Source organism: Myotis brandtii, unplaced genomic scaffold, assembly GCF_000412655.1.
Source record: "Myotis brandtii unplaced genomic scaffold, ASM41265v1 scaffold115, whole genome shotgun sequence".
Classification (NCBI taxonomy): domain Eukaryota; kingdom Metazoa; phylum Chordata; class Mammalia; order Chiroptera; family Vespertilionidae; genus Myotis; species Myotis brandtii.
The window spans coordinates 20,088,538-20,115,840 of NW_005353967.1; the positions used below are offsets into that span (position 1 = coordinate 20,088,538).

General features: G+C 40.1%; 1 protein-coding gene across 1 annotated transcript in view; it reads left to right on the top strand.

Moving 5' to 3' along the window:
- Nucleotides 1-586: 586 nt before the first annotated feature.
- The window catches only part of CMYA5 (cardiomyopathy associated 5), a 63,132-nt gene continuing 36,415 nt past the window's right edge, over nucleotides 587-27,303 (top strand). The window contains exons 1-6 of the mRNA XM_005858165.2: nucleotides 587-611; nucleotides 1,446-11,514; nucleotides 14,739-14,834; nucleotides 16,186-16,419; nucleotides 18,212-18,234; nucleotides 22,792-22,910. Of these exons, the coding sequence (XP_005858227.1) occupies nucleotides 595-611; nucleotides 1,446-11,514; nucleotides 14,739-14,834; nucleotides 16,186-16,419; nucleotides 18,212-18,234; nucleotides 22,792-22,910 (10,558 nt within the window). The 5' untranslated portion in view covers nucleotides 587-594. The remainder of the gene's footprint in view (nucleotides 612-1,445; nucleotides 11,515-14,738; nucleotides 14,835-16,185; nucleotides 16,420-18,211; nucleotides 18,235-22,791; nucleotides 22,911-27,303) is intronic.

Genomic DNA, 27,303 nt, shown 5'->3' on the forward strand with positions numbered 1-27,303 from the left:
ATTCCTATAAGGAACTTTAATGTCACTTTAGCTGTTAGCCACAGGTAGGTATAACCAGTTCCTAGAATACGTATCTTGAGCCTAATAGAAACAAAAGGTAATAGTTTAAAATTTTATCTTTCAGAACAAACTAGTTTGAGGACCTTTTACTTCTTTATAAATGTAGTGTTTTTGTTTGTCTTTTAAGTAAAAAAATGAGAGTACCAGTTCAAAACAAAGATGTTGGTGAAATAAGGGAAACTATTATTTTGGTAGCTCCTCTTTGATGGCTAGTCATTTTCTCTTTAAAAATTTCAATTTGGAGACACATATTCTCTTTTTCTGTGATGGGTTTTCACTTTATGGCCCTGACTCAGCGTTCCCATGATATATTTACTGAACAGCAAATTTTAGAGTTAAAACAGAAATGTATTACGTAGGGGTAGGGTGGAGGTGGGTACTTGGAAATAAAATGAGCTAGGAATCAGAGAACTAAGGATTTTGAACTTTGTTTTCCCCCACAGGTAGAAGGAATTTGCTGAGATTTTTGAGCAGGGAGTGACATGATGAAAATTTTTAGTAAAGCTGGTAGAAGATGGGCAAGATGAGTTGAGGATGGGGGCAGATAAGAGGTACATATAATACTAGCTGAACAGTTAGGAATGTAATGTAAAAATCTAGAGGTGATATGGTTAAAAAAATAACAACACTAGGTCAGGGTGGCTTAGTAACAGAGAGGGCACAGATGCAAGAGCCATTATGAAGGTCCAGGTGACTAGAGAGGAAGCCTGAGTGACTAGGTGAGCATGAAAGGGTGAGGTGGGGAGGGTAATTCTGATAAGGGAGGTGATGAATTTAACTTTAGTTTTTTAAAAAATATATATATTTTTATTGATTTCAGAGAGGAAGGAAGAGGGAGAGAGGGACAGAAACATCAATGATGAGAGGATCATTGATTGGCTGCCTGCTGCACACACCTACTGGGGATTGAGCCCACAATCCGGGCATGTGCCCTGACCTGGAATCGAACTGTGACCTCCTGGTTCATAGGTTGATGCTCAACCACTGAGCCACACCAGTCAGGCTTCCTCAAATTGTAATTGCTTTCTATGAAGAAAGACTAACTTGGCATTCTTGTCCAGAAGACGAAGCCCAATAATTGTTTGCATTGCTTTTTACATACATTTATACATATATATAAAATATTCAGGCTTGGTTTTTTTTTTTTTTTTTTAGTTTGAGGATATTGATCCATTTCAGTCTAGGATGTGTTATATTTGACAATTTTTGAACTTTATTTTGTATACTTCTCTATTTTTGATATGGGCGGTAAATTTATCTCTATATTTTAATTTCACATTAATACTTTAGCTGGTAAATGTATGATATTTACTTATTATAAGTAATTAATATAATGTTTTTATTATAATATATGTGATTATTAATATTATTATTTTTTACTGTAGATTATCAGACCAGGATGAAGAGGGCAAGACCAAGGAGAAGTGTATTATATCTGACCCCTCCTTTTCCATGGTGACAGTTCAACGGGAAGATAGTGGAATAACCTGGGAAACAAATTCAAGTAGGTCTTCCACTCCTTGGGCTTCGGAAGAAAGTCAGACGTCTGGTGTATGTAGTCTGGAAGGGTCAACTATAAATTCTACTGCAGGGAATGTTTCCTTTATTGTGGATGAAGTTAAAAAGGCCCGGAAAAGAACATCTAAATCAAAGCATGGCTCACCATCGTTGCGTCGGAAAGGCAACAAAAAAAGAAATTCTTTTGAAACCCAAGATGTTCCAGCAAACAAAAAAGATAGTCCTTTAATTTCGGAAAGCCAGGTACTAAATACCCAGAATGAGAAGTTATCTAGTGGCAGTTATGATAAAATGAGAAAAAAGAAGACCACCTCAAATACACCTCCTATTACTGGGGCAATATACAAAGAACACAAGCCATTAGTATTACGGCCAGTCTATATAGGAACAGTACAATACAAAATTAAGATGTTTAATTCAGTTAAAGAAGAATTAATTCCTCTACAATTTTATGGGACATTGCCAAAGGGTTATGTAATTAAAGAAATACATTATAGGAAGGGGAAAGATGCATCCGTTAGCCTAGAGCCAGATATGGGCAATCGTGATTCTAATATAGTTTCTAAAACAGGCAAATTAGTAGGCCAAAGCATAGAAGATGATAAAGGAAAAGAGCTTACTTCACCCTGGAGAGGTGCTCTCTCCAAAGGATCAAAGTCCCATACCTCCTTATTTAGTCGAGAAGACCAAAAGAAAATTTACCCGGATTCTTCCCTGAAGGCCGCTTCTGCCGCCAAGCACACAGTTTCCTCTTACAGAAGTAATGACACAGCAAAGGAAACACAGCGCAGCCCTCCCCAGTCAGTGCCACAACAGCCAGGTGTTGAAGCAAAACCCCATGAAATGGAGCCTTCCTCTCTTATGCCTGATACATCTGCAACTGCATTCCTGGAAACAGCAAAGGAAGAATTCGAGCCTGATTCACAAGAAATTGTACCTTCAGAACCTGAATCTTTAGTCTCACCACCTTTCATGGATGAGGTAAAGAAGGAAGACGTATATTCTACTGACCATTCCGTTTCACCGGAGGCAGAGAAGGATTCTCTGGAAACAGGTTCACCAGGTCTGGCAGCATCTATCCAGGAAGACATTGGCCCAGAGAGAGAAGAATTAGATCTGACTTCGCTAGAAAGGGCAGAACCAGTCTCTGAACAACTGACCTCTCCTCAGCTCGATGTCAAAGGAGAGAAGGAAGAAAACGTGCCTGAGCCACCCATTTCTCTTTCTGAACACTTAGTGTCAGAGAAAGAAGAAATAGAGACTTCTGTACCAATAGCTGCTACCCCTGAACCTGAAGATTCTCATTTAGTGGAGGAAGAGATCATAGAACTTGATTACCCAGAAAGTCCATCTGTTTCTGAGAAACCCTTGCCACCCCACTTGGCCCCTGAAGTGGAGCAGAAAGAAGAGGAGCCCATTCTACCATCACTGACAACATCAACACCTGAACATGTTGCTTTGTCTGAGGAAGAAATAGAAGAAAATGAGTCTGTTTCCACTGATTCTGCTTTCGTATCAGAGCACTCAGTCCCACAGGATATGAACCATGAACTAGAGAAGCAAAAAGTTGAGCCAGTTTCTCAATCCATTGTAAAAGCTACATCTGAACATGCAGTTTTGTCAGAGGAGGAGAATGAGGAATTTGAGCCTTATTCGGCCTCTGCATCTGAACACTCTCTCTCACCATCTATAACTGAGAAGACTTCTGAATGCCAATCCCCACTGTTTTCAACAGTGTCTGGAGAAGAGGCCGCAGAAAGTGGGCATTACACACCAGATTCCACATCTGCTTCTGAATATTCAATTCCATCACAGGCAACAAAAGAGTCACTGAAGAACATTGACCATAAGTTCCCATTAGAGTCAAAAGGTGTTTCTGAGCACATGATTTTGTCAGAAGAAGAGAAGGAAGACACTGGCCTGTATTCCCCAGATGTGACCACTGTGGCTGAACACTCTCTCCCTCCATCCACAGCTGAGGTGACTTCTGAGTACCAAGCCCCACCACTTTCAGCCACTTCTTCTGAACATGTGGTCCTATCGGAAGAGGAACTAGGAAATGAGCATTTCACACCAGATTCAACATTGAATTCCCAATATATAGTTCCACCAAATGTAACACAGGAAATTCCAAAGAAAATAATTGATGATGCATCTCTCTTAAAATCAAAAGGTGTTTCTGAGCACATAACTTTGTCAGAAGAAGAGAAAGAAGACACTGGGCTGTATTCCCCAGATGTGGCCTCTGTGGCTGAACACTCTCTCCCCCCATCCACAACTGAAATGCCTTCTGAATACCAAGCCCCACCACTTTCAGCCACCCCATCTGAACACGTGATTCCATCAGAGGAGGAGACAGTAGGAATGGATCGGTACACACCCTCTTCCACTGCTGCTTCTGAATTTTCAGTACCACCACATGCAACACCTGAGTCACAGGAGGAAGAAATTGTCCACAGATCCCCTTTAAATCTAAAAGGTGTCTCTTCACCCGTGAATTATTCTGAAGAAGAGCAAGAAGATGTTGAACCTTTTTCTCCAGACTCTGCATTTGTGTCAGAGTTCTCATTCCCACCCTATGCAACTCAGGAAACAGAGAGAAGAGAATTGGAGTGTGAATCTCCAATATGTTTAACATCACCATCAGAACACACCATTTTGTCCGATGAAGACACTGAAGAAGCTGAACTTTTTTCTCCAGACTCAGCATCACAAGTTTCAGTCCCACCATATAGAATCCCAGAAACAAAGAAAAATGAAATTGAGCCTGATTCACTGTTAACTGCGGTATCTGCTTCAGGATATTCCTGCTTTTCAGAAGCAGACGAGGAAGAAATTGAATCAACAGCTGCTACACCAGTACCTGAGCATCTCAGTTCATCACAGAAGCAACAAGCTGAACCTTCCCCTCCGATGTCTGCATCTGGAGAGTTTAGTCTGCCAAATAAAGCAGAGGAAGCAGATGCTCAAACATTTTCAACATCTGTGTCTGAATATCTTATTTCATTACAGAAAAAGGTAACTCAAGCATTTTTAGAACCTGAGTCTGAAGATTTGATTCCACCGCATTTAACCAGTGAATTAGAGAAGGGAGAAATTAAGACTAGTTCATCAGTAGCTGCAACACCTGTTTCTGTACCTGCAGAATCACCCACAGTAAAGGAAGAAACCAAACCTGTTTCACCTTCATCTCAGTATTCAGTTTCACCTGATTCAGTCCATGCACTTAAGAAAGAACAAGAAACCAAAGCATTGCTCACTCCAAAAGCTGCAAATGAACAGATGGCTTTGTTTAAAGTTAAAAGTAAGGAAGAAATTTTGCCTGATTCTCAAGAAGCTGCAGCACATGTATCACAGGATCAAGAAATGGAACCTCAGCCTCCAAATGTTCCAGGGTCTGGAATGAAATTTTCCACTCTGTCTGACTTGGTAGATGAGCCAAAGAAGGATGTCAAATTCAATTTAGCTCCAACTGTGACATCTGAACTAGAACAGAGAATATTGTCAGAGAATGAGCCTGAAGTAATAAAACAATATTCACCTCTAAAAGAACCACCTTTATCTGGGCCTGAGAGGTTATCAGCAGTGAAAACGGAAGTGAAACACGATTCCAAAATAATTGGTGTACCTAGAGTGCCTCGTTCAGCTTCACCAGGAGTGGAAAAGGAAGTTGAACATGGACCATCTGCACCAGAATTTTCAGAAGAAAGAAAGAAAGAAATTGAACCCAGTTCTTCAATAACCACAACCTCTCTAGCTAAGCATGATTCAAACTTAACCAAATTAGCAAAAGAAGAAATCCCAACAGAGTTACCTCTTACTACCCCTATAGAACATTCAGTCTTAACTGTAGGAAAGCGTGAATTAGAAAGTGGTTTGCCACCATTGGTAACATCTATGGATGAGCAATTACTCCTTAAAGACGAAGGAAAGATAGCAATTAAAGCTAGCTCTCCTCATATTGAAACTGTTGCATCCAAACATCCAACTTGGTCAGAAGCAGAGAAGGAAATTAAACTGGATTCACCTCCAAGCATATCCTCTATATCAGAGCATTCTATTTTGTCAAAGGTAGAAACTGAAGAAGTTAAACCTGGGTTGCCAATAACCAAAACACTGTCTTCTCAGCATGCAGATGTATCTAAGGATGCAAGAGTGGAAAACAAACAAGGTCTTTCATTTTCTACAGTCCTTGACTCTGAACATTTGGCCTTACCACAGAAAAAGAATTCTGTGTCTGCCTCAGAGGTGTCAGGGCTTTCAGTCAACCTAGGTGGTGAGATAAAGAAAAAAGAAGCTGAACTTCCTTTCTCACAAAATGTGTCACCTGCACCCAAACATGAAGTTCCAAAAGGCAAAACTGAGAAAATGGCAAGTTCTTCTCCCAAGTTGGAAACTTTAGTGTCAGAAGATTTAGCTCCAACATTACCAACCATCAGTGATGATAAGAGCAAACAGGCAATGGACACATCTTCTACAGCTCAGGGAGATTTTCTGTCAGAAAAACAGGGTCTCGCTCTGGCAGAGCTCTCTTTGGAACCTGTGAAGAAAGACAAGCCACGCCAAATATCAGAATTACCAAATGCTGGTGGTTTAGGTAGGCAAAGTGGATCTATGGACTCAAAACAAATAAAATCGCCCATGACTGAAACAGGGGGTTCTGTCTTAGGAAAGGGCCTTGCTGAGCTTAGGAGCAGAGGAGAAGAAGAAGACAGGGAACTTCATGTGTCAACCACAGTGCCTGAAATTTCAGAGGTTTCATCATACCTTAAGGAGAAACCTCCAAACCAAGAAATTAAGTCTGTCTCTCCTAACGTAGTCAGCTTAGGGTCAAAAGAAGCATTTACCTCTTTGGTTGAAGGAGACAACCCTGAAGAACTTCAGCCATACACTTTCACTTTAGAAGGATTATCAAAAGAGTTGAGCCATTCAGTTGACTTTAAAAAGGGGGAAAAACAAGAAATAAGCTCATTACTGCCAACAGGAAATTTGAAGGCACAAGTGACAGGAGATGCTGTAACTACACTAAAAGAAGAAACAGACCAAACACATTCATTCCCTGTACCCCAGAGTGTAACGAAACCATCAAAGATGGTTTCTTCTGACCGCCTTATGGAACAAGAGAAGCCTGAAAACACACTTCAGTCAGATCAGGCTGTTAAAGTACCTGATGTAAGCACATCTTTTGTGGCTAAACAAGATTTGGGTATTAAACAGCTTGCAGTTATGAAAGAGAATTTGCCTTTGGAAGAATCAAAATCATTCTTGACAACCGAGTGTGCAGATGTTAAAGAAACACAAATGAGAGAGGCCCTTATTTCTCCAGAGGACGAAAACTTGATTCTGGAAAAGCCAGAAAGAGATCTGGCAAGTCATCGTGAAGAAAGAGTACTGGGATCTGTGCAACTGGGTTCCTCTGGCAGCACTGATCTGGAGACGGGGCAGCCCAAGGCTGCTTTGTCGAGTAAAGACCGTGCATATGAAACTGGAAAGCAGATTCTGCCACATTCTGCTGAAGAACCTCACTTATCATTACAAGAACCAGTAACTACTCATGATATCCCCAGTGGTAATGTAGAGATCTTATCAACTAAAACATCTTCTGAAGAAATAAAGCTGGTCCCCCAAACAAAATCTTTCTTTCCAGCTGGAAATGTGGAGAGAAACGAAGCAGAGGGGAAGCAGGTCTTTTCTTTCACGAGGAGTGAAAGTTCAGTGTTGGAAAAAGCAAACACAGAGTTTTCTAGACCTTGCAAAGACAGCCAGGAAGAAGTCAAACTGCCTTCTGAAAGAATCCTCCAGAAACCAGTGTCTGGTCCATCCATGGAACAGGTCAAGTCAGAAACAATTCCCTCTCGTGCCAAAGCAGCTCCTTTCCTGGCAGAAGATGCAGAACCTGTGGTGGGCTATAAAAAAGAAGCACTCAGGAGTGTATCTCCTTTACCTGGAGAGAAGCAATTGGAAGAATCAAAAATGGATCAGTCAAAAGTTGTAGATGATGCTAATGAGAGAGGGAAACCAACATCTGGAATGAAAATATCCACACAAATAAAAACCTCAATCCTAGAAAATAAAGAACCTCAGCCCCCAGAATCACCTGAGGTGACACAAAAGCTGCCTGAGCAGCCAAAGGCAGTTAAACCAGGCCATTCTGAAGAAAAGAAAAAGAAAGGAATTTCATCTTTCACATCATGGATGTCCAATTTGTTTTTTAGATCAAGCACTCCAGATAATAAAGTTGCTGAAAAAGAAGATTTAGAAACTCAACCAAGTCCATCTATAGAAAAAGCAGCGACTGTGATAGAGCCTAAAGGAACAGCTCCCGCTGACTTGAATGCAACTGAGAAACCAGCTGATCAACTGCTACCAGAGGCAAAACTCATAACTGCTGAAGAATCCAGAGGTACTTTAGTTAAATCTGAGGAAGGTCAAGACTTTAAAGAAAAGCCTACTCTTTCATCAAATGGAGAAGTTTTACAGCAGCCAGAATCCAACTTTGAGGTGTCCAGTGAAGATCATGGGAAGAAAGAAATGGACCTAAACTCAGTAGTTACTTCTGTTGATAGTGAGGAATATTTTGGAATTCAATCTTATTCTCCGATGGGTGAGAAATCTATTATGGAAGAAGCCAAAAATGTCTCTGATAATAAAAGAGCCCAGAAGCCAGAAATCTCTTCTCCATCTAAATGGAATATTTCTATTCTTAAGGAAGAGCCAAGAAGTGATCAAAAAGAAAACTCACTCTTTTCATCTGATGCAGTGGATAAGGTGACACAACAGCCAAAATCAATTTCATCTAGCTTCACAAGTGAAAATACGAGGGAATCAGAGAAGCCAGAGTTAATAATTTTGCCAGAAAACTCTAAAGGCAGTTTAATTAATCTTGGTGAGGACAGACTAACGAAAGAAATGCCAAAACCTACTTCCCTGAAAATTTCTGAAGAGGAAGTGAAACTCAGGTCTGTTAGCCCAGCTGAGGAGAAAGATAACTTGGAAATCAGATCATATCCCTTGGCAGAAAAGAAGGTGCTGGCAGAAAAACAAGAAACTGTGACCCCATTAGAGTTAAGATATAATAATGAAATAGAAGAGACACCAATTACACATGGATCTCCCCATATTAAATTGGAAGAATCAAAAGCTGCTGCTGTGCTGCAGCAAGTCTGTCAAAATGAAGACTACAAAGAAAGACACAAAATTATTGAGGAGGAGAAAGGAAAAGAAAAAGAAAAGCAGCTACAAGCATTTTCAGAAGGAAAGAAGCAGCAGGAGATTCAGCCTTATTCTGTGAATATAGCCAGGACTATGCCTGAAAAATCAGATGACTCTTTAAGTCGTTCTTTGGGTGAAACTCAACCATTTTCATTAGTCAAAACTACATTAACTATTGAAAAATCAGAAACCATGATCTCAGAGACTCACCCAGAAATCAGGGAAACAAAGGTAGTAGGAACCCAGCCATCTCTATTAGAAGAAAGTAAAGTGTTGGTGGAGAAAACCAAGACTTTCCCTCCAGTGGATCTTCCTTATCGCGACGAACTAGATGGCCACTCCTTTCCTAAGGAAGGAAATTTGGTATTGGAGAAATCAAGCAGGGATATGGCAAGTCACAATGAAAAAAAGGGACAGGTCACAGTGTCAGAGCTGTCAAAAGGTGGTTCAGTAGATATTACAAAAGATAATATAAAACAAGGATCTCCCTCTAAAGAATCAAAGAGCTTAGAAACACCGCCATCTTTGTTGTCATCTGTGAAACCACAAACACTTGTTTCAGAGGCTTCTCCAGAAATTAGTACCGTAAAGAATCAAGAAATTAGTACAGAGAAGAAACAAGAATTGACTCCAGATAGGCATACGGTCCATACTATTCAAACATCTAAAGTACAAACATCTGAAATGTCTAAACAATCTGTACTTGTTTCAAAGCACCACTTGGGGGCTGTAGGAGCTGCCCATGTAAATGAACCACACTCTCCAGCAAGCAGCAACTATGCTGAATTTATAAGAAATGCATCAACAACCAATGCCAATAAAATATCCAGAGAGCCTGAAGAAGAATATACAACGACTAGTAAGCCAGCTGGACTTTCAGAAGATCAAAAGAGTGCCTTCAGTATCATTTCTGAAGGCTGTGAGATATTGAATATCCATGCTCCGGCATTTATATCTTCGGTTGATCAGGAAGAAAGTGAACAAATGCAAGATAAGTTAGAATATTTGGAAGAGAAGGCCTCACTTAAAACTCTGCCCTTCCCTGGTGATAGTGAGGCAGTTGCTTGCCATAAAACATTAAAGAGTAAGTTAGATTCTGATAAAAAAGTTACATCTTTGAAAGAAAATAAACAAAAGGAAACTCATGAAACAAAAGAGGAAATAGCCACAGATTCAGAAACTGGTGATTTAGCCTTTAATCAGCCCACAGTTCCCGGTGAAGAGGATTATTTTGAAAAATATACATTGATTGATTATAACATCTCCCCAGACACTGAAATACAGAAAGCTCCAGGGAAATTAAATATTGAGGTGAAACTCTCAAAGGAAGTTACAGAAGAAGCTGTCTCTTTCCCAGAAAGTTCAGAGGAAAGTGCCCTAGAACATGAGTATGACTTGGTGAAGTTAGATGAAAGTTTTTATGGACTGGAAAAGGACTACAGCAAATTATCTCACTCAGAGACCCAAAAGTCTGTGGTTATCCAAAAGTCAGCTGACAGAGATGCTTCAAAGAGCACAAATAGAGATGTGGACTCCAAGTCACCTGGGATGCCCTTATTTGATACAGACGAAGGAGTTTTGTCACGAACCCCGATATTTCCTACCACAGCTAAAGCCATTAATCCTGAACTTCTGGAGGAACCACCTGCACTTGCATTTTTATACAAGGATCTGTATGAAGAAGCAGTTGGAGAGAAAAAGAAGGAAGGAGAGACAGCTTCTGAAGGTGACAGTGTGAATTCTGAGGCATCATTTCCAAGCAAAAATTCTGACACTGATGATGGAACAGGAATATATTTTGAGAAGTATATACTCAAAGATGACATTCTTCATGACACATCTGTAATGGAAAAGGACCAAGACCAAGGTCTGGAAGGAAAATCAGTTGGTAAGGATGATTCATACCAACTAATAGCAGCAGAAAGGGAAATTGGGGCGAGGTTTAGAACTATTTGGGGGGAAAGGAGTCTAGAAGAGGAACAGAAAGCTTCTTACAGGGAGGGAGAACCAGTAGGCCATGTGGAGACCCTTGACAATGTAGATACACAGAGGAAAGCTCCCATCACTGAGGAAGTCAAAGTGGTTACCCAGAAGATAAGCTATGCGATTCCATTTGAAGATACCCCTCATGTTCTGGAGAGCAGAGATGAAACAAGCACTCAGGGTAACGAAGCAGCAAATGCAAATCCAGAGGTCAATCTGAATGTCCCAGTACAAGTGTCCTTCCCAGAGGAAGAATTTACATCTGGTGCAACTTGTGTTCAAGAAACGCTGCAAGTAGAACCTCAAATAATGGTCCTACCTGAGCCAAGTGAAGATAGGCTCCGCAGTAGCCCTGTCCAGGATGAATATGAGTTTGCTGAATCTCTGAATTATGAAGTAGTTACTCAAGACACTTTGTCAGAAAAACTGCATTCAGAATCCACGCCTGAAGATGTGTTATCTCAGGGAAAGGAATCCTTTGAACACATCAGTGGGAATGAATTTGTGAGTGAGGTGGAACAAAGTATGTCTTCTGAACAGAACGAGTTGGGCAGAGAGAGGACAGAAGACCAATTATCATCAGAGTTAGTAACTGAGAAGGAGCAAAAAGAAGCGAAAAAGTCCCAGATTGACACGTATTGCTATACTTGTAAAAGCCCAATTTCTGCTGTTGACAAGATATTTGGTACCCACAAAGACCATGAGGTTTCAACGCTTGATACAGCTATAAGTGCTGTAAAGGTAAATAGATTTTAAATCATTAATCATTAAGTACATAATAATACATACAGGGGTGGGGAAAAGTTGTGTGTGAAAGTTTATTCTTGTGTTATTATTTATTAACTAGAGGCCCGGTGCACAAAAATTTGTGCACTCAGGGGGGTCCCTCAGCCCGGCCTATGCCCTCTTGCAGTCTGGGACCCCTCAGAGGATGTCCACCTGCTGGCTTAGGCCTGCTCCCTGGGGGATCGGGCCCAAGCTGGCAGTCAGACATCCCTCTGGCAGCCCAGGAGCCCTCCGGGGATGTCCACTTGCCAGCGGGGAGCAGGCCTAAACTGCAGTCGGACATCCTTAGCACTGCTGAGGAGGCGGGAGAGGCTCCCACCACCACTGCTGTGCTGGCCAGAGGTCAATCTGAATGTCCCTGTGGGAGCGCACTGACCACCAGGGGGCAGCTCCTGCATTGAGCGTCTGCCCCCTGGTGGTCAGTGTGTGTCATAGTGACCAGTCATTCCCAGTCATTCTGCTGTTAGGGTCAGTTTGCATATTACCCTTTTATTATATAGGATAGAGGCCTGATGCATGGGTGGGGCCCGGCTGGGTTGCTCTGAAGGGTGTTCTGGATCAGGGTGGGGGTCCCCACTGGGGTGCCTGGCCAGCCTGGGTGAGGGGCTGATGGCTGTTTGCAGCTGGTCACACCCCCTTCAGGGTGGGGGTCCCCACTGGGGTGCCTGGCCAGCCTGGGTGAGGGGCTGATGGCTGTTTGCAAGCTGGCCACATCCCCTTTAGGGTAGGGGGCCCCCACTGGGGTGCCTGGCCAGTCTGGGTGAGGGGCTGAGGGCTGTTTTCAGGCTGGCCAAGCCCCCCGGCGACAGAAGCTCCCAGCCTCTCCTTTTTTTCTTTTTTTCTTTTTATTCTGGGATTTATTTACCTTCTATAATTGAAACTTTGTTGCCTTGAGAGGAGCTCAGAGCCAGCCAGGGTGGGCGGGAGGGAAGCCTCCTGCTTGCTCCAGCTTCGTGGCCATGGCCGGCTGAAAGCAGGTATCTGGGGTTTATTTACCTTCTATAATTGAAACTTTGTTGCTTTGAGTGGAGCTCAGAGGCACCGTGGCAAGCGGGAGGCTTGGCTTCCTCCATCATTGGGGCAACCAAGCCTCCTGCTTGCTCCAGCTCTGTGGCTGCCGGCCGCCATCTTGGTTGTGTTAATTTGCATATAGTCACTCTGATTAGCTGGTGGGTGTGGCTTAAGGCGTAGCGAAGGTACGGTCAATTTGCATGTTTGTCTCTTATTAGTGTAGATTATTGTATTATGTATCTGTATTACAACTGTAAACTTACTTTTGACCACCCCTGTATAACTGTAATTTGTTTTCATATTTTCTCAATTTAAAAAAATGATCAGTATTTTCATATTCATCTTTAGGCATAACAGTCTGAAAGAAAACTTAAGAACATTTCCCCGGGCATTTAGTTAAGTTCAGTTGACAAACATTTATTATGTATACACTATGTGCCAAGTTTTTTTCTAGATTCTGGATCTACCAGGATAAATAACACAGGGTCACTGCCTTTGAAGGGTCTTAACATTATCCAAAAAAGTCAAATGACTTTAAATTAAAATATACTTTTGTGCATAAAACAGTTTATTTTCTGTTACCTACAATATCATCCTTTAAAATACACATTTACATTACATTGAGCAATTTTATTGCAAGTTTTATAAAATAGAGTAACACATTTTAAATTAGTTTTCTCCATATTTCCTCTTTATCAAATTTATGCTAGAAATGGAAAACCTAGCTATGTCTGTAGATTTTTGATGTTAAAAAATTATCACAACTCATATCCTTATGATGTTAAAAAATTAGTCACAATACATATTGTTATGTATGTGACTATAATACTCTACTTCCCCAGAGATACTACTGGAAATAAGCTGTTTAGTCTTTGAGATTCCTTCTGCCTTTGAATAGCCTTCTAAGTGGAATACCTACTCTTGTCTCTTTGATCCATCTTCCATACAGCGGCCAGAATGATCTAAAAATGCAAATAATAAGAAGAATTGAGCACTTATTCTGTGCCAGGCAGTGTGTTCTTTATATACAAGATAAATTCAATTTGCAGATCATGAAATAGGCTCAGATAGTTTAAGTGATCTGCCCAAGGTCAAGGAAGACAAAACTAGAATTGGTACCCAGGTCTGTCTGGCATTAGAGTTCATGTTCTTGGCTGTATATCCATGTTGCTGGGCTCAGTAACTTCCTAATGGTAGCAGTTTTCAATATGATTATTCAGATAGGTCACCGTTAAATAATTGCCAGCAAACAAGGGTAGGGAGGTCATTCTAGAGATAGGGGGCTTATGGAGAAGAGGCAGGGGCTGGAGAGGGAAGCAGAGGCCAGATCCTGAAGGGTCTTCCATCAGTGTCATTTCTCCATTTATTCTGTGGATAATGAAGCTCTGTGTTTCTGTGTTACTTGTTAAGTTTAGCAGGATAGATTACAGCTAAGGTTATAACTACAGCTAAAGTAGGTACCATCTTCCCCCATCACCCGTGCATTTTCTAATTGGCAGTCACCCCTTGAGTATTTTAACCCTTTGGGGATCATTAGGACCTTTAGGTATTTTTAGTAGATAGTTTATATCATTTGATATGTAGACTTCTGGCCTGGTGACACTCTGATCACCTCTCAGGCTCAGGTGCTCCAGGCTCACCTGAGGCCATTGGCACAAATGGGATAAGACTACTCACGTAAGTTAGGTCAATTCAGCAAAAAGCCCGCTATTAGAAGAAAGGCAATATATACAAATTGAGGCCTTGCTAAGGAGAAATTCAAATCCAAAGCCCACTAAAACAAGTATTCTTTGAACTCACCAACTTACCAAGAAGTCCTTCCTCTTTTATGAGAAAATACATTGTCTTTGTGTTGCTCTCACTCATAAACTTCCTAATTGCACAGAATTATTGTACAGAATTATCTATAGTCAATTTAGATGACGCAGCATGAAAATTTAAAAACTGATTTGTTGGTGAACATGTTATAGTAAACATACTAAATTTATAAGGAAATTAAACTTACCACTTGAAGTTCTCAAATGTCATGTACTAAAAAACAAACAAACACAACACACACCCAAAGCAAACAAAAAAAAAAAATAAGAGACAAAAAAGAAAAAAAACAAACAAAAAACAAAAACAAATCAAATGTCATATACTAAGGATATCTTAATTCTTTTCTTCAGGTTCAATTAGCAGAATTTCTAGAAAATTTACAGGAAAAGTCCTTAAGGATTGAAGCCTTTGTTAGTGAGATAGAATCCTTTTTTAACACCATTGAGGTAAGTTCCTATTTCCCTTTAACTTTTACCTGGTTTGTTCATGGCATCACAAGTTCATTATTCTGTTCTAAAAGAATCTGAGTTGGGTTTGTGTGCATGTGTTGTTTGCCATTGTTGATTTTTTTCCATTAAGTCTCCCATCTGTGTGTAATCAGTGAGACTACTACTTTCTGTCCAAAGGTAAATGATTAGCCCTTAAAAACACATACACATTTATTGGGCACTTACTGCAATAAGGCAAATGCTTTACATGCTTAGCCAATTTAATCCTCATAATAACCATGTGAAATAGGTGTTATTATTATTCCCCTATTATGGATAAAAAACTGAGACTTAGTGTTAAGTATATTACCCAAGGTCATATGTTAAGAGACAAGGTTTGAATTCAGGTCCAAGTTCTTATTTGCTCCACCATCCTGCCTTTCCCTAGGCTAGCTCTGCAGAAATGCTCTAAGTCATTGCCCGATGTCCCATGCCCTCATAAATGAGTGTTTCTCATGGTACCATTGTCTTTGATGAGTTCATGCCCTCCCAGCTGCTGGCCCCGGCTCCCTCTGAAGTGAAGGGCAGGCATGGCAACGCTCCATCCATATACAAAGGTGGCCCAAGCGTACTTGTCAATCAGGAGTGGCAAGGGGCCCCTGCAGAAGGCTGGTGCACAGTTTTTCTATCACTAGAGCAGTTCTGCATCCTAGTTTGCTTGTGAAAAGTCTGCTTAACTCCAGTGATAGCTCAATTAATAACAGCTAATTATTTTTTGTTCCCACCCCCACCAAAGTGTCCCATGTAAACAGTAAATTATATGATCACCTTATCACCAGCCATCTCATGAGGACAGCGCAGCATCTGGGTTTGTTCAGATAGACAATCAAGTTTCTCCTACTGTGGGGAAGCACCCCCTTCCTGGAGAGCATATGTGAAGGTAGCATCATAGCCAATATCCTGGCTGCCCCTTCCTCACACTATGATTTTAGTGGAGTGGTGAAAGTGGCACAAAACCCTCGCCATTCCCTGAAGGCCATGAATCTTCCTTCACTGTGATGCCATTTTCAAGTTTTACCATGTGGGAATGCTGATGGGGAAGACTTCCATGCACATATCTTTCTGTGTGTTTTCATGAACTAAATCCTTCTTGAGGGTGCTCTTACAGTGAATTCTGTTGCAGAGCTAACTATGTCAAAGGGGGGTTGGTGGGTTGGATATTTAGACTGCACATAATCTGTGATTCTCTGATCAGAATGCCTGAGGTCAATTCTTTAAAAGGCTGGTGTTTCTCTAAAAAAAAAAAAAGAAAAGAAAAAAAGACATGCACTTCTCATTTCATTCAGAATTTTGTTCTGTTTTGTTTTAGGAAAATTGTAGTAAAAATGAGAAAAAGCTAGAAGAACAGAACGAGGAGATGATGAAGAAGGTTTTAGCACAGTATGATGAGAAGGCCCAGAGCTTTGAGGAAGTGAAGAAAAAGAAGATGGAGTTCCTGCATGACCAGATGGTCCACTTTCTGCAGAGCATGGATGCTGCCAAGGACACCCTGGAGACCATAGTGAGAGAAGCAGAGGAGCTTGACGAGACCGTTTTCCTGACTGTAAGCACCGATCAAAACAGGCCCAAACACCTCACACCCACTCTGGCCCAAGTCTACTTTTAAAATTGTAATTTTCAATATTCCCTAAGATCATTTATATACCTGTGTGGGGTTTTTTCTTTTATATAGTTTCGACATTATAAAAATTATTGGGGCATGCTGGATGCCTACGGAAAAGGCCCAGCAATTCCTTAGCACCCCTATCCAGCTGCAGGATACATGAAAGTCAGGGCACAGCCTCATCTGTTCGTCACAATGGGTTGGTCACCTTCTAAGAGGGAGGAAGAAAAGCAGCCTGTGAATCTTATTCATGCCATGCTCCCTTTGGGGGCCTGGCATTGTCATGCTGGCCCCTGGGCCTGTCCTCTCCACTCCCACTCCCTCATCTGAAGTGACCTCTCATAGGGACCATTCCCTCTGAGCCTCGCCAATTGGCTGAGAGTAACATTTGGTTCACTTTCAGAATGCAAAAGGATGATATAGTGTGATACCTCTCTCAGGTAACACAGGGATGTTGTTATAAGGGTACTCCTATGGACCAGATTCCTTAATTAAACAAGTACCTTGTGGACCAAGATTCCCAAATTGCACCACAGAGGCAACTCTTTGCTCTCCTAATTCCCCTAGAACAGTGGTCGGCAAACTGCAGCTCGCAAGCCACATGCGGCTCTTTGGCCCCTTGAGTGTGGCTCTTCCACAAAATACCACGTGCGGGCGCGCACGTACAGTGCGATTGAAACTTCATGGCCCATGCGCAGAAGTCGGTTTTCAAGGGGCCAAAGAGCCGCATGTGGCTCGCGAGCCGCAGTTTGCCGACCACTGTCCTAGAACATCCAGTAGGATACCGGCTCTTCATGGAGCCAGGATTAACCAGGAGTAATGGAGATATTTTCCTTGAGGGAAATTCCCAACCTAATTATCAACCAAAGGAAAGCACCATCTAATGGTGAGTGGGGAGCCTCCCTTTCAAAGCTCTCTGGTCCACCAGGCCCTCCAGTAAGGTTTGGAGATAGAGCAAGGCAAAGTGGGTCAATGTTAGGCTTTTCATTTGCCGCTGGGGATACCTCCAGCCAGGGCAAATTTAAGTGAGGTGGACATGGCATCCTCAAACACAATGAAAACCATTCAGGTGCTTTCTGTTTAATTAAGGCAAAGCTTTAATATTTTAAAATTAGGCACCTCTTGCGAAGTACAATATTAATAAAGTGCTTTGTGTTCCCTAAGAACCGTACTTTTGTTTGATAAGAATATTTTCTTTTCTGTCTAGAAGAACAAATTGTAAATAAGAAAGCATTGGTTTTTTTCTGCTTATAAAAGAGACATATATCTATTTTAGGAAATTTGGAAAAGATAGAAAAGCACAGAGACGGTATCACCTAGAGATAACTACTGATTACATTTTTTGTATATATCCCACATTGAACAAATTTAAGTCATTTTTATTACTTCAGAGAATTCTATTCTAGAAGCCATTTGTTAATGAAGAGAGAAGCAAAGCCTAAGCAACTCATTGCTGGCCTTGCTGATCGTGGAGAGTTAGAGCAGAACTGAGAACTGAAGCCCCCTCCATCCCTGCCCTGCTCTCCACCCTCCCCATCCCTTCTCAGCACTAATTTCCTTGCTGCCCCAGCTGAAGCCACCCAAAGGGAAGGTGAGGAGTGATGATTTTAGAACATGCTTAGCCTTAATTCTCTAGGTTGGTTTTTGTTGTTGTTAATCTCTCTCTCTCTCTCTCTCTCTCTCTCTCTCTCTCTCTCTCTCTCTCTCCCCCCACCCCCCATTCCCTCTCAAGTCATTTGAGGAAATCAATGAAAGGTATATAAAACATGGCACAATGTAGTGGCACCCGAGAATAGCATGACTGTGCTTTATTTTTAACGTTTTGATGCTTTATAGAAAACGAGCTGCCAATTAAAAAGTACATACTTTTAGTAAGCTATTGCATTTTCACTTTTAGATGCAGTGCTTTTAAAAGCTAAATGACAGAGTTGAAAGAAAATTGCATGTGCTTTAGTTAAATAACAATTATCATAGTATGGGTTTTTAACTTGAGATGTAGTTTGTCTTTCCAACCTAATCTCGACCATCTTTCCTGTCACTGCACACAGAACATTTTGTAGATCCTTAGACTTATTAGTTAAATATGAGTGCTTGAACAAATCATTCATATCTGCCTTGAATAATTTTACGACTTAATGTAATTTTAATGGAACTTCTCTCATGTTGTCTTCAAAAGATAGGCATGCATTTATCTTCTCTTCATGCTCAGCTAACCTAAATGAATCTTCCTCTTTTGATTTTTGTTTTTGCTGTTGTTTTTAGCACTCAGTCTAAGGGAAATTCTTTATTCTTTTAAAAGTCAAAGCATTAACATGAAATTAGGAAATGTTGTCTCTAAAAACATCAGATCTGTGTTTATCTTCTGGAGCTTCTAATAGTGACATGCTGATACTGATCTGACACATTTTCCCTTTGTTCCACAGCAAGACCTGAGGTCTCGCCTGGTTGAGCCTAACGCTTTTATCTTTTTTTACCCCTTTAGTGTAAATTTCTAATCTTGTAAATATTATCTTCAGTTTACTTCAATACCAGATTGTGAACTATCATAAAGTAAAATCAGAAATTTATATTTGTGATATATTAAAATATGGAAAAATGGGTTCGGATTAGAAACTTGATTTTTTTAGGTAATAAAAATAGTACAGGTGAACTTGTTTACCTTTAAACAGAATATCAAAATGTCAATACATTTTAAGAAAATAATTTGTATAATAATATTTGTATTAATCAGTAAGGGTTTTATTTCAGTGGCTCTGTTACAAATAAAATAACCCAGAGAGCTTTAAAAATGCTGATGCCTGGCCCTGTCCGGTTTGGCTCAGTAGATAGAGCATCAGCCTGTGGACTGAAGGGTCCTGGGTTTGATTCCAGTCAAGGGCACATGCTCAGGGGCTCGATTCCCAGTAGGAGGGAATGCAGGAGGCAGCCAATCAATGATTCTCTCTCATCATTGATGTTTCTATCTCTCTCTCCCTCTCCCTTCCTCTCTGAAAACAATAAAAATATATTAAAATAAAAATGCTGATGCCTGAATCTTACTTCCTGAGGTTCTGGTTTAATTGGTCTGAGGTATAGCCTGGGCATTTTTAAAGCTTCCTGGGTGATGTTTATGCTCAGTGGGGTTGAGAACCTCTGGGTTATAACAGTCTGTCCTCTGGCTCAGTGATTTTTCCCCAACTGGCTGTACCTGAACCAGCTGTGCAGTTTGCTAAACCAGAGCTCCCAGAGCCCCACCCTAGAGCCACTGCATGAGTGTCCAGGATAGGCCCAGGCATCTGCCTGTTTACCTTTTCTGCCCCAGGCAGGTCTAGAAAATGATACCCAGGCTTTGTTCCCAGTTTCCTTTGTTTTAAAAAGTGTACATATTTCTCCTACATACTATTGATACTTATTTTTATCCAAAAAGTATATGGATTTACAGTGCCTTTCCTTGTACACTGGACAGTGTCAATACATATTTGCTTTTTTATATTTCATCCATTCATGGCAGGCATTAATTGGAAGGAAAGTTTGGTGAATGAAAATTTGCAAATGCTTTTACTTTAAAAAATACTATAGTACATTTTAAATTTTATAAACATTAGAATATTAACTTGCTAATCTGAATTGACATCCATTTAATTCTAAATTCTATTTCTTTGGTCTTGTGCTTGAACTTGCTCATCTGTGTGTTATTTTAATTAATCTTAATTTCATTGTCCAATGGGTAGTGAATTAACCTTTGCAAAAGCTGCATGTCACCTAAAGGAGGTTCCACTTGGGATAACCATTATTTTTCTGTAAAGGAAAAAGCAAAACTTGGGATTTGGTAAAGAAATATAATCAAAGAAAACCCTGTTAAACATGCTCGTGTGTAGGGGCACACGTGATAAGCCTGATTGTGTCACTAAGAAGCCTTTCATGTCCTCAAGACAACCTCTACTTCAAGGCTGCAGTGTTACCAATATTGCTCTCCATGAGAGGTGCTAATTACCTAGTTGGTGTTTTTTACCTTGCTGCTTTTTCTCCCTTCATGTTATATCTCTAAAGGCAGTGCTCATAGACTAAACAACTTTTCTCAACACTGGAAGTGCTTAAATTAAGGAATGCTTATTTAGATGCAAAATTTGCATATTATGAAAAACACATTTTGCTTAGAAAATGCTGTCCTATTGAGAGGATGCATTCATTTTCTCTGTTCTGCTCTTTTGTGTTATAATAATGCGAAAGAGAGTCACTGCTCATAAAAAGATGTTCACTTTCCTTTCATCGAGTGATGTTAAACTGGACAGGTGTCTACAACCAGAGTTTTTGTGCTACAAAAAGTCCCCCATTTAGTCAGTGGCATGTGTTGAGTGGCCTTAGTATATGTACTAGTCACCATTGTCTGTTAATTCAATAATTTCTCCCTCTGCATCCCCAAGGCCTTAATTTAAGCTTGTGATGTTTCCCTGGCCTGGAGCACTATGGAGTCCTCTCAGCCGACCTCACTACCTCCTTAGTCTACTTGCTCTGATTCTTCCTCAGTCTCTGCCAGGCCATGTTTCTAAACTTCCCTTTTGTGAACACTTCTGCGGCTCTCCCTGCCTTCAAAGAGGCAATGGAAACTCTTGGTGGATCCAAAAGGCTCTTCACAGTCAAACCACAAATCGCTTTTCTATTTCAACTCTGTGTCCATTTTCTAATTCTCAGAATAGCCCAGGATCACCTTTGACCCTTGAATGTGCCATACTCTCCCAGCTCCATGCCTTTATGATCCAAGCTATTCTGTCTGCAACCTCCTTACCCTTGGTCCAAATATCACCTCCTCTTTGAAGCCCCTATGGGAACCATCTCCCCTAAATCAAATGATAGTGAATTTTGTTATTCCTAACACTTGTAAACACAGTAGTCACTCTTTAAATATTTCAGTTATATTTTATAATCTTTTCCTCTCACATTGATAAAAAAATTTGTCAGACCTGAGATCCTGATATTCTCACCCAAATAAAACCCTCTTACCCTCTTATATATTCAAAGTATATTTATTAAATGCCTACTGTATGCCAGGTTACCCATTACACTGTAGTAGGGAACAAGACAAAGCCCTTTTGTGCATGTAGGTTATATATTCTGGTGAAGTAGACAGACAAAAACTAATAGGTCATAACAAATTTGAGGAAGTAAAACACAGCAGAGTAAGGGGTCGAGGGCATAGGCACCACGGTGTTTAGTGTACTCGGGGCCGGCCTCTCTGAGGAGCTAACATTGGAACAGAGATCTAAATTAAGTGAGAAAGGAGCCATCCAAGCATGTGGGAGAAGAAAGTTCCCACAGCAAGTGCAAGGGCCGAGGCTCTGTGCTACCCAAGTGAAAAAGTCCATGATGTGGAAGCCAGTGGAGTTCCTCAAAGCTGTTTAATTGTCTTCTGAGGGGGCGCGCACCGAGGACAGCTCCTAACCAAAGTTGAGGCTCCTCAAGCTAAAGATAAATGTTTTGCAATCTCTTTTCCCCTCTGCAGAATCAAGATTTTTTTTAAAGCCCAGATTTCACCTAGATACAAATGCTAAAAGTTAGTATTTGTTGGCATCTCTCCTGCAGCGGTTCTCAACCTGTGGGTTGCGGCCCCTTTGGCGGTCGAAGGACCCTTTCACAGCGGTAGCCTAAGACCATCCTGCATATCAGATATTTACATTACAATTCATAACAGTAGCAACATTACAGTTATGAAGTAGCAACGAAAATAATTTTATGGTTGGGTCACAACATGAGGAACTGTATTTAAAGGGCCAGAAGGTTGAGAACCACTGCCTTAGAGGGTCTTGAATTTATAAAAGCTATTCATTTATATTCTGTGCTTTGTTTAGTCTGGATAGACTTTATCCTCTTTCAGTGCTGTATCCCCACTACCCAGAACAGTGCCTGGCACATAGTAGGTGAACATATTTTTTGAAAGACTAAATAATAATGAGGTTTGAGAACAGGAAAGACATCATACAGTGTGTGAATTTCCAGATGGGCTCTGAACCTTTATATTATTAGGAAATAAATAAAAATTTTCATTAAAATAATAGTGATTTTTAGAACTAATTTTATAGATGCAAAATGAAAAATTGTATAATTTAATGGAATCTATTCAGATTTGAGGATATAGGAATGGAATTTCTAATATTAGCAGTTACACTAAAAATCTTAAGAATAAATGTATTTCTAGAGTTTGAAACAGTTTAAATCCTTTTTGGATACAGTGCCTCACGAAAACTACCACTACCACCACCCAAGTTCATTTTGAACAATTGCTTTACCTTTCGTTCTGTATGCTAATAATTTTTGACTTATATTTCCCTCAAATAGGTTGCTTTCTGCCATGGAGAGTACTGCTTCATTAGAGAAAATGCCTGCTGCGTTTTCACTTTTTGAGCATTATGATGACAGCTCGGCGAGAAGTGACCAGATGTTAAAACAAGTGGCTGGTAGGCATTTTAATATCTTCAAGAGCTTGATGAGATTTGGCGGTTTTTCCTTGTTTGTTTTTGAATATAAGGAAATATAACTGGCAACAGGAAAATCTTCTTTGTAAACTTTTAAAGCCAGATTCTGAAATAAAGCATGAGACCCGCACACCATTCCTGTGATAAACTGCATTTCCATTTGAAGCCTAATGACTGCTCTGGGATATCGAGGAGGTGGCAGGAGGTAGCAATGAAATCAAAGGTCTCCTGTTATTTTCTTGTGTCCAGTAGGATTTCTCTCCTCTTCTAGAGATTATTTGCTTCACATCAGCAGCTAGCTAGAGAAGGAAAAATAAATCAAATATTTTCATGTGTATTGAACAGATTTTTCCTTATGAGTGGTTTTCCCCTCTTCAATTGAGTTCTTTTTCCTTTTTTTAAAAACTAAACAGATTAGCTTAGAAGAACTAACAGCTCAGCATCATGCTCTGAGCCAGGAGCCTCCTACTCAGCTGTCAGAAGCATTTTGCCGGCTCTTCAAAATATTTTTTAATGTGCTATTTTAACAAACAAGACAATTTAAATTTCTCAAAGCTGCCGTGTTTCAGTCAAGTTACCAAGTTTCACTTACTGTACAATGTACTCAGATGTCCTCCTTAGGAGATGCTATACTCTTTCAAAACCACCTTAAAGACAGCTGCTGTTTTTCAATTGGCAAGTAACTTTCATTCCTGTAGGAAGAGTGTTTGTTTAGTAACTGGTAAAAGGCTACTGTGTCTTTAAAAAGACCCAAAATCCTACCAACCCTATGTAAAATGAAAAGTGCAGGCATTTATGGATTTTCTCCAGAAAAGTCTCAAAACAAAAGGATGTTTTCTTAGAATGTCTTTAAGAGGCATTTAAATAAAGCAGTGATTGCAAATTAAGAAATTCTGATGAACAGAGTAGATCTTTTGCTTTTAAGAGATTCTTTTTTGAGTACCCGATGGGGAATGAGAGGACATTCCATATATTTTAGAAGCCACAGGGTTAAATTATCATTCTGAAATAGTGCCTGTGGCAGTCCCAGTAATTCCAAGCTGTTTTGGGAAAATTGATCTCTGAGAGATAGGTGCTGCGGGTTGTACTTCACAGAATGGGAGCCCAAGGTGTTGACTTGTTGCTAAATAGTTTTTGTTCATTTTGTGACCAATGACACCTCTCCAACTGGTACCTGAAAAGTTAATCAGATCACTCCCTAAACAGATATAATGAGGAAAGGATGTGGATTTTTCTCTAACGTTTATTCCACTCTTAACATGATGCCTGGCGCTGGGGAGGATGTTAAGCATCCTGACCAACTAATCTCACAACCCTAGGAGGTGGGCTTTATCTCACAACCCTAGGAGGCGGGTTTTATCTCACAACCCTAGGAGGCGGGTTTTACTGTTATTCCCATTTGACAGGTGAGGAAATACAGGGAGCAGAAAAGTGTCTCTCATATTGCCCTAGACACACAGCTATTTGGGGACATGTAGTGGAGGAGTTCAGTTCTGAGTTGCTCTTGAACCACTGCTCTACACCTAAGAGGCAGAGTGCATTGCTCTGAAAGGAGAGGTAACCATAGGTTAGTGACAACCAAGGCTTCCTTGACTCTGGCTCCTGGGGCCTTTTTTTACTTAATTGTGGTAAAATACGCATAATGTAAAACTTAGCATTTCAACCCTTTTGAAGTATATAGTTCAGTGGTATTAAGTACACTCACATTGTTGTACAACCATCACCACTATCCATCTCCAGAATTCTTTCATCTTGCAGAACTGACATTCTCTACCTGTTAAATAACTCCCCTCCCCCAGCGCAGCAACCACCATTCTACTTCCTGTTTTTATGAATTTAACTACTCTAGGTACCTCATATAAGCAGAATCATATAGTACTTTTTTGTGTGACTAGCTTATCTCACTTAGCATATCTTCAAGGTTTATCCACATTGTAGCATGTGTCAGAATTTCCTTCCTTTTAAGGGCTGAATAATATTCCATTGTAGGTTTATACTGCATTTTGCTTATCCATATCATGGATGTACACTTGGGTTCCTTTTGGCTACTCTGAATAATGCTGCGCTCCTGGGGACTATTGTGAAAGCTGGCTTGAGTGGGAATCTGGATCTGGGCACAGATTCTGAAGTCCCAAGTTGATCTACTGCTCAGCTCCCTTAGTGTGACAGCTCTTTACAGGACACTTCCTCAGGCCGAGGGAATCCAGGGGGTGATTCCTCTGGCAAAGAAGCCTTAAAATCTCATTTTCTCTTTAATCCTATTCAAGTTCATTGCTACAGCAGTGTAAACAGAGTAGCTGACATATAAAATCCAGGTCTCTGATGCTTGTCTATCACAGGAATTTTAAATCCAATTATTATTATTTAATTACATCTATGAAATATTCCTATTTCCTTTTTAATTTTAGAGTATTTTGAAAAGTAAGAGTATTTCCTGTTTTTGAAAAAAAAATTCTAATTTAATGATTTTGGGAGAAGGAGAACATTAAGTACAAAATTATTTCTAACCTACATGTTTTGCTTAATTCCCTACAACCGCGTCTTCCTTAAAATTTGGTGATGGTGTGTGTGTGTGTGTGTGTGTGTGTGTGTTACCATTTTTAAAAAGCAGATATTGCTCAATATATAATTCATTAAAAAAAACAGCAATAAAAACACAGGAGCATTTTCATTGTTCATGCCTCAAGGAGTTCAACACTGTTTCAGAGACGATTGACAATAGTTGAAGCATTCTGCTTGGCTCTTCAGTAAACCTGGGCAGCATGAAAATTTACTGCATTACATTTCTCCGGATGGACTCCTTTAGAATGTGACACTGATTTCCTGCTGGGAAGACAAACAGTGAAGTCAAAGATAGCATAAGGATCTCTGAACCATTATCAGTCCTTGGGGAGGTGCCCTGACAGGCAGGCTTCCTGTCCTGAAGCCTGCTCAGCATGCCTGACCTCTGAGTCCCTCTTGGATTTACAGGAGGTGGAGTCCTAGTTCATCCCCATCATAAGGGGCTTCTTGCCTTCTCACTCCATTTTCTGTGCTCCTGCCAAAGCCATTTGCCTTCTGAATGTTAGCACTGTTTATGTGTCAGGCACTTTGCTAAGCACTTAATATATATTATGTTGCTTCGTACAACAACCCTGAGAAGAAATGGCATTATTATCATTGTTGTTGTTTTCCTATTTAAATATGAGAAGACTGAGGCTAAAATAACACAGCTAATAAGATGGGGGATCTGGCATTTACCTTAGGCCAGCCTCTCTGCTCCAAAGCCCATGAACGTGACCACTCTCTTACCCCGCTTCTTATTTTTCATACCTGTGTATTTCTTCAGCAATGTATCTCTTTATTGAATCTTTTCAATCGTCTCTTTTTGTGCCATTCTGTAGACCCATTTGTTTTTCCTCATTTTTAACACCATGTTGAACTAACCTTGTTTTCTTTTCATTTCATTACTCTTAATAAAGTAATCTCATAAAATTTGACTCACACTATTTTAATAAGCTTATCTCTTAGGAAATTGTTGACTGGAAAAAAATAACCACAAAATAAATTTAAAAGCATGACATCTTCTCAATTGATGGGAATAACCTTTTCTTTTAATTTGTAAAATATGTTCAATGCTTTTGTCTCTCAAAAATGTTGGAGGAGAATCGCATAGGCGCTTGATTTATGGTGTTGTATATACTGTTGATGTTCAATATGCAAAATTATAAACTTTCAAATCTCTAGTAAAACACTTGAGAATATTGTTGTCTTTACAATTTAAAACAATAGAGTATTAATAGATAGTTAAACCTTATACTTTTATCAGTTAATAGGGTACTTTTCCCCCTATGTAATTTTAACATTTTGTTTAAATTTCTTTTAAACTTGTAGCTATGGTCATGCTGGAAAGAGAAAATAGGATAGTACTTTCAGAAAGTGTATTTTGTTATTTTATTCATGCAAGTCTTTTTCAGCTTTGATGATACAGCACCTATAGTTAAAAGTGGTTTCATTTGTCTGTTGTGAATATAGACTCTATATCGATGTAGCAGGATATGGCATTGGTTATCTAGCAAAGCATACTCAAGTTTTTGCTTCAAAGAAAAAACAAGTCATTTGCTATATCCTCGAGTCTAACCTGTATAAGTTAATTTCTCTAAATATAGAACTATAGAAGAATATTCTCAAGTGATCCATTTGGGGATCCATTTTTATTTATTTCTATGTGTCTTTTATATACACACATATTCAAATTCAAAGAAAACGTTTTGGAGGGATACACACTGAACTGCAGCAGAATGTTAGGGTTTGGGATTAGTAGTGTTTTGGGAAAAAAGGGAGAACGCCCAGTGTTTCTGTATTGTTAGAATTTTTTGTAAGTGACATTTGAAAA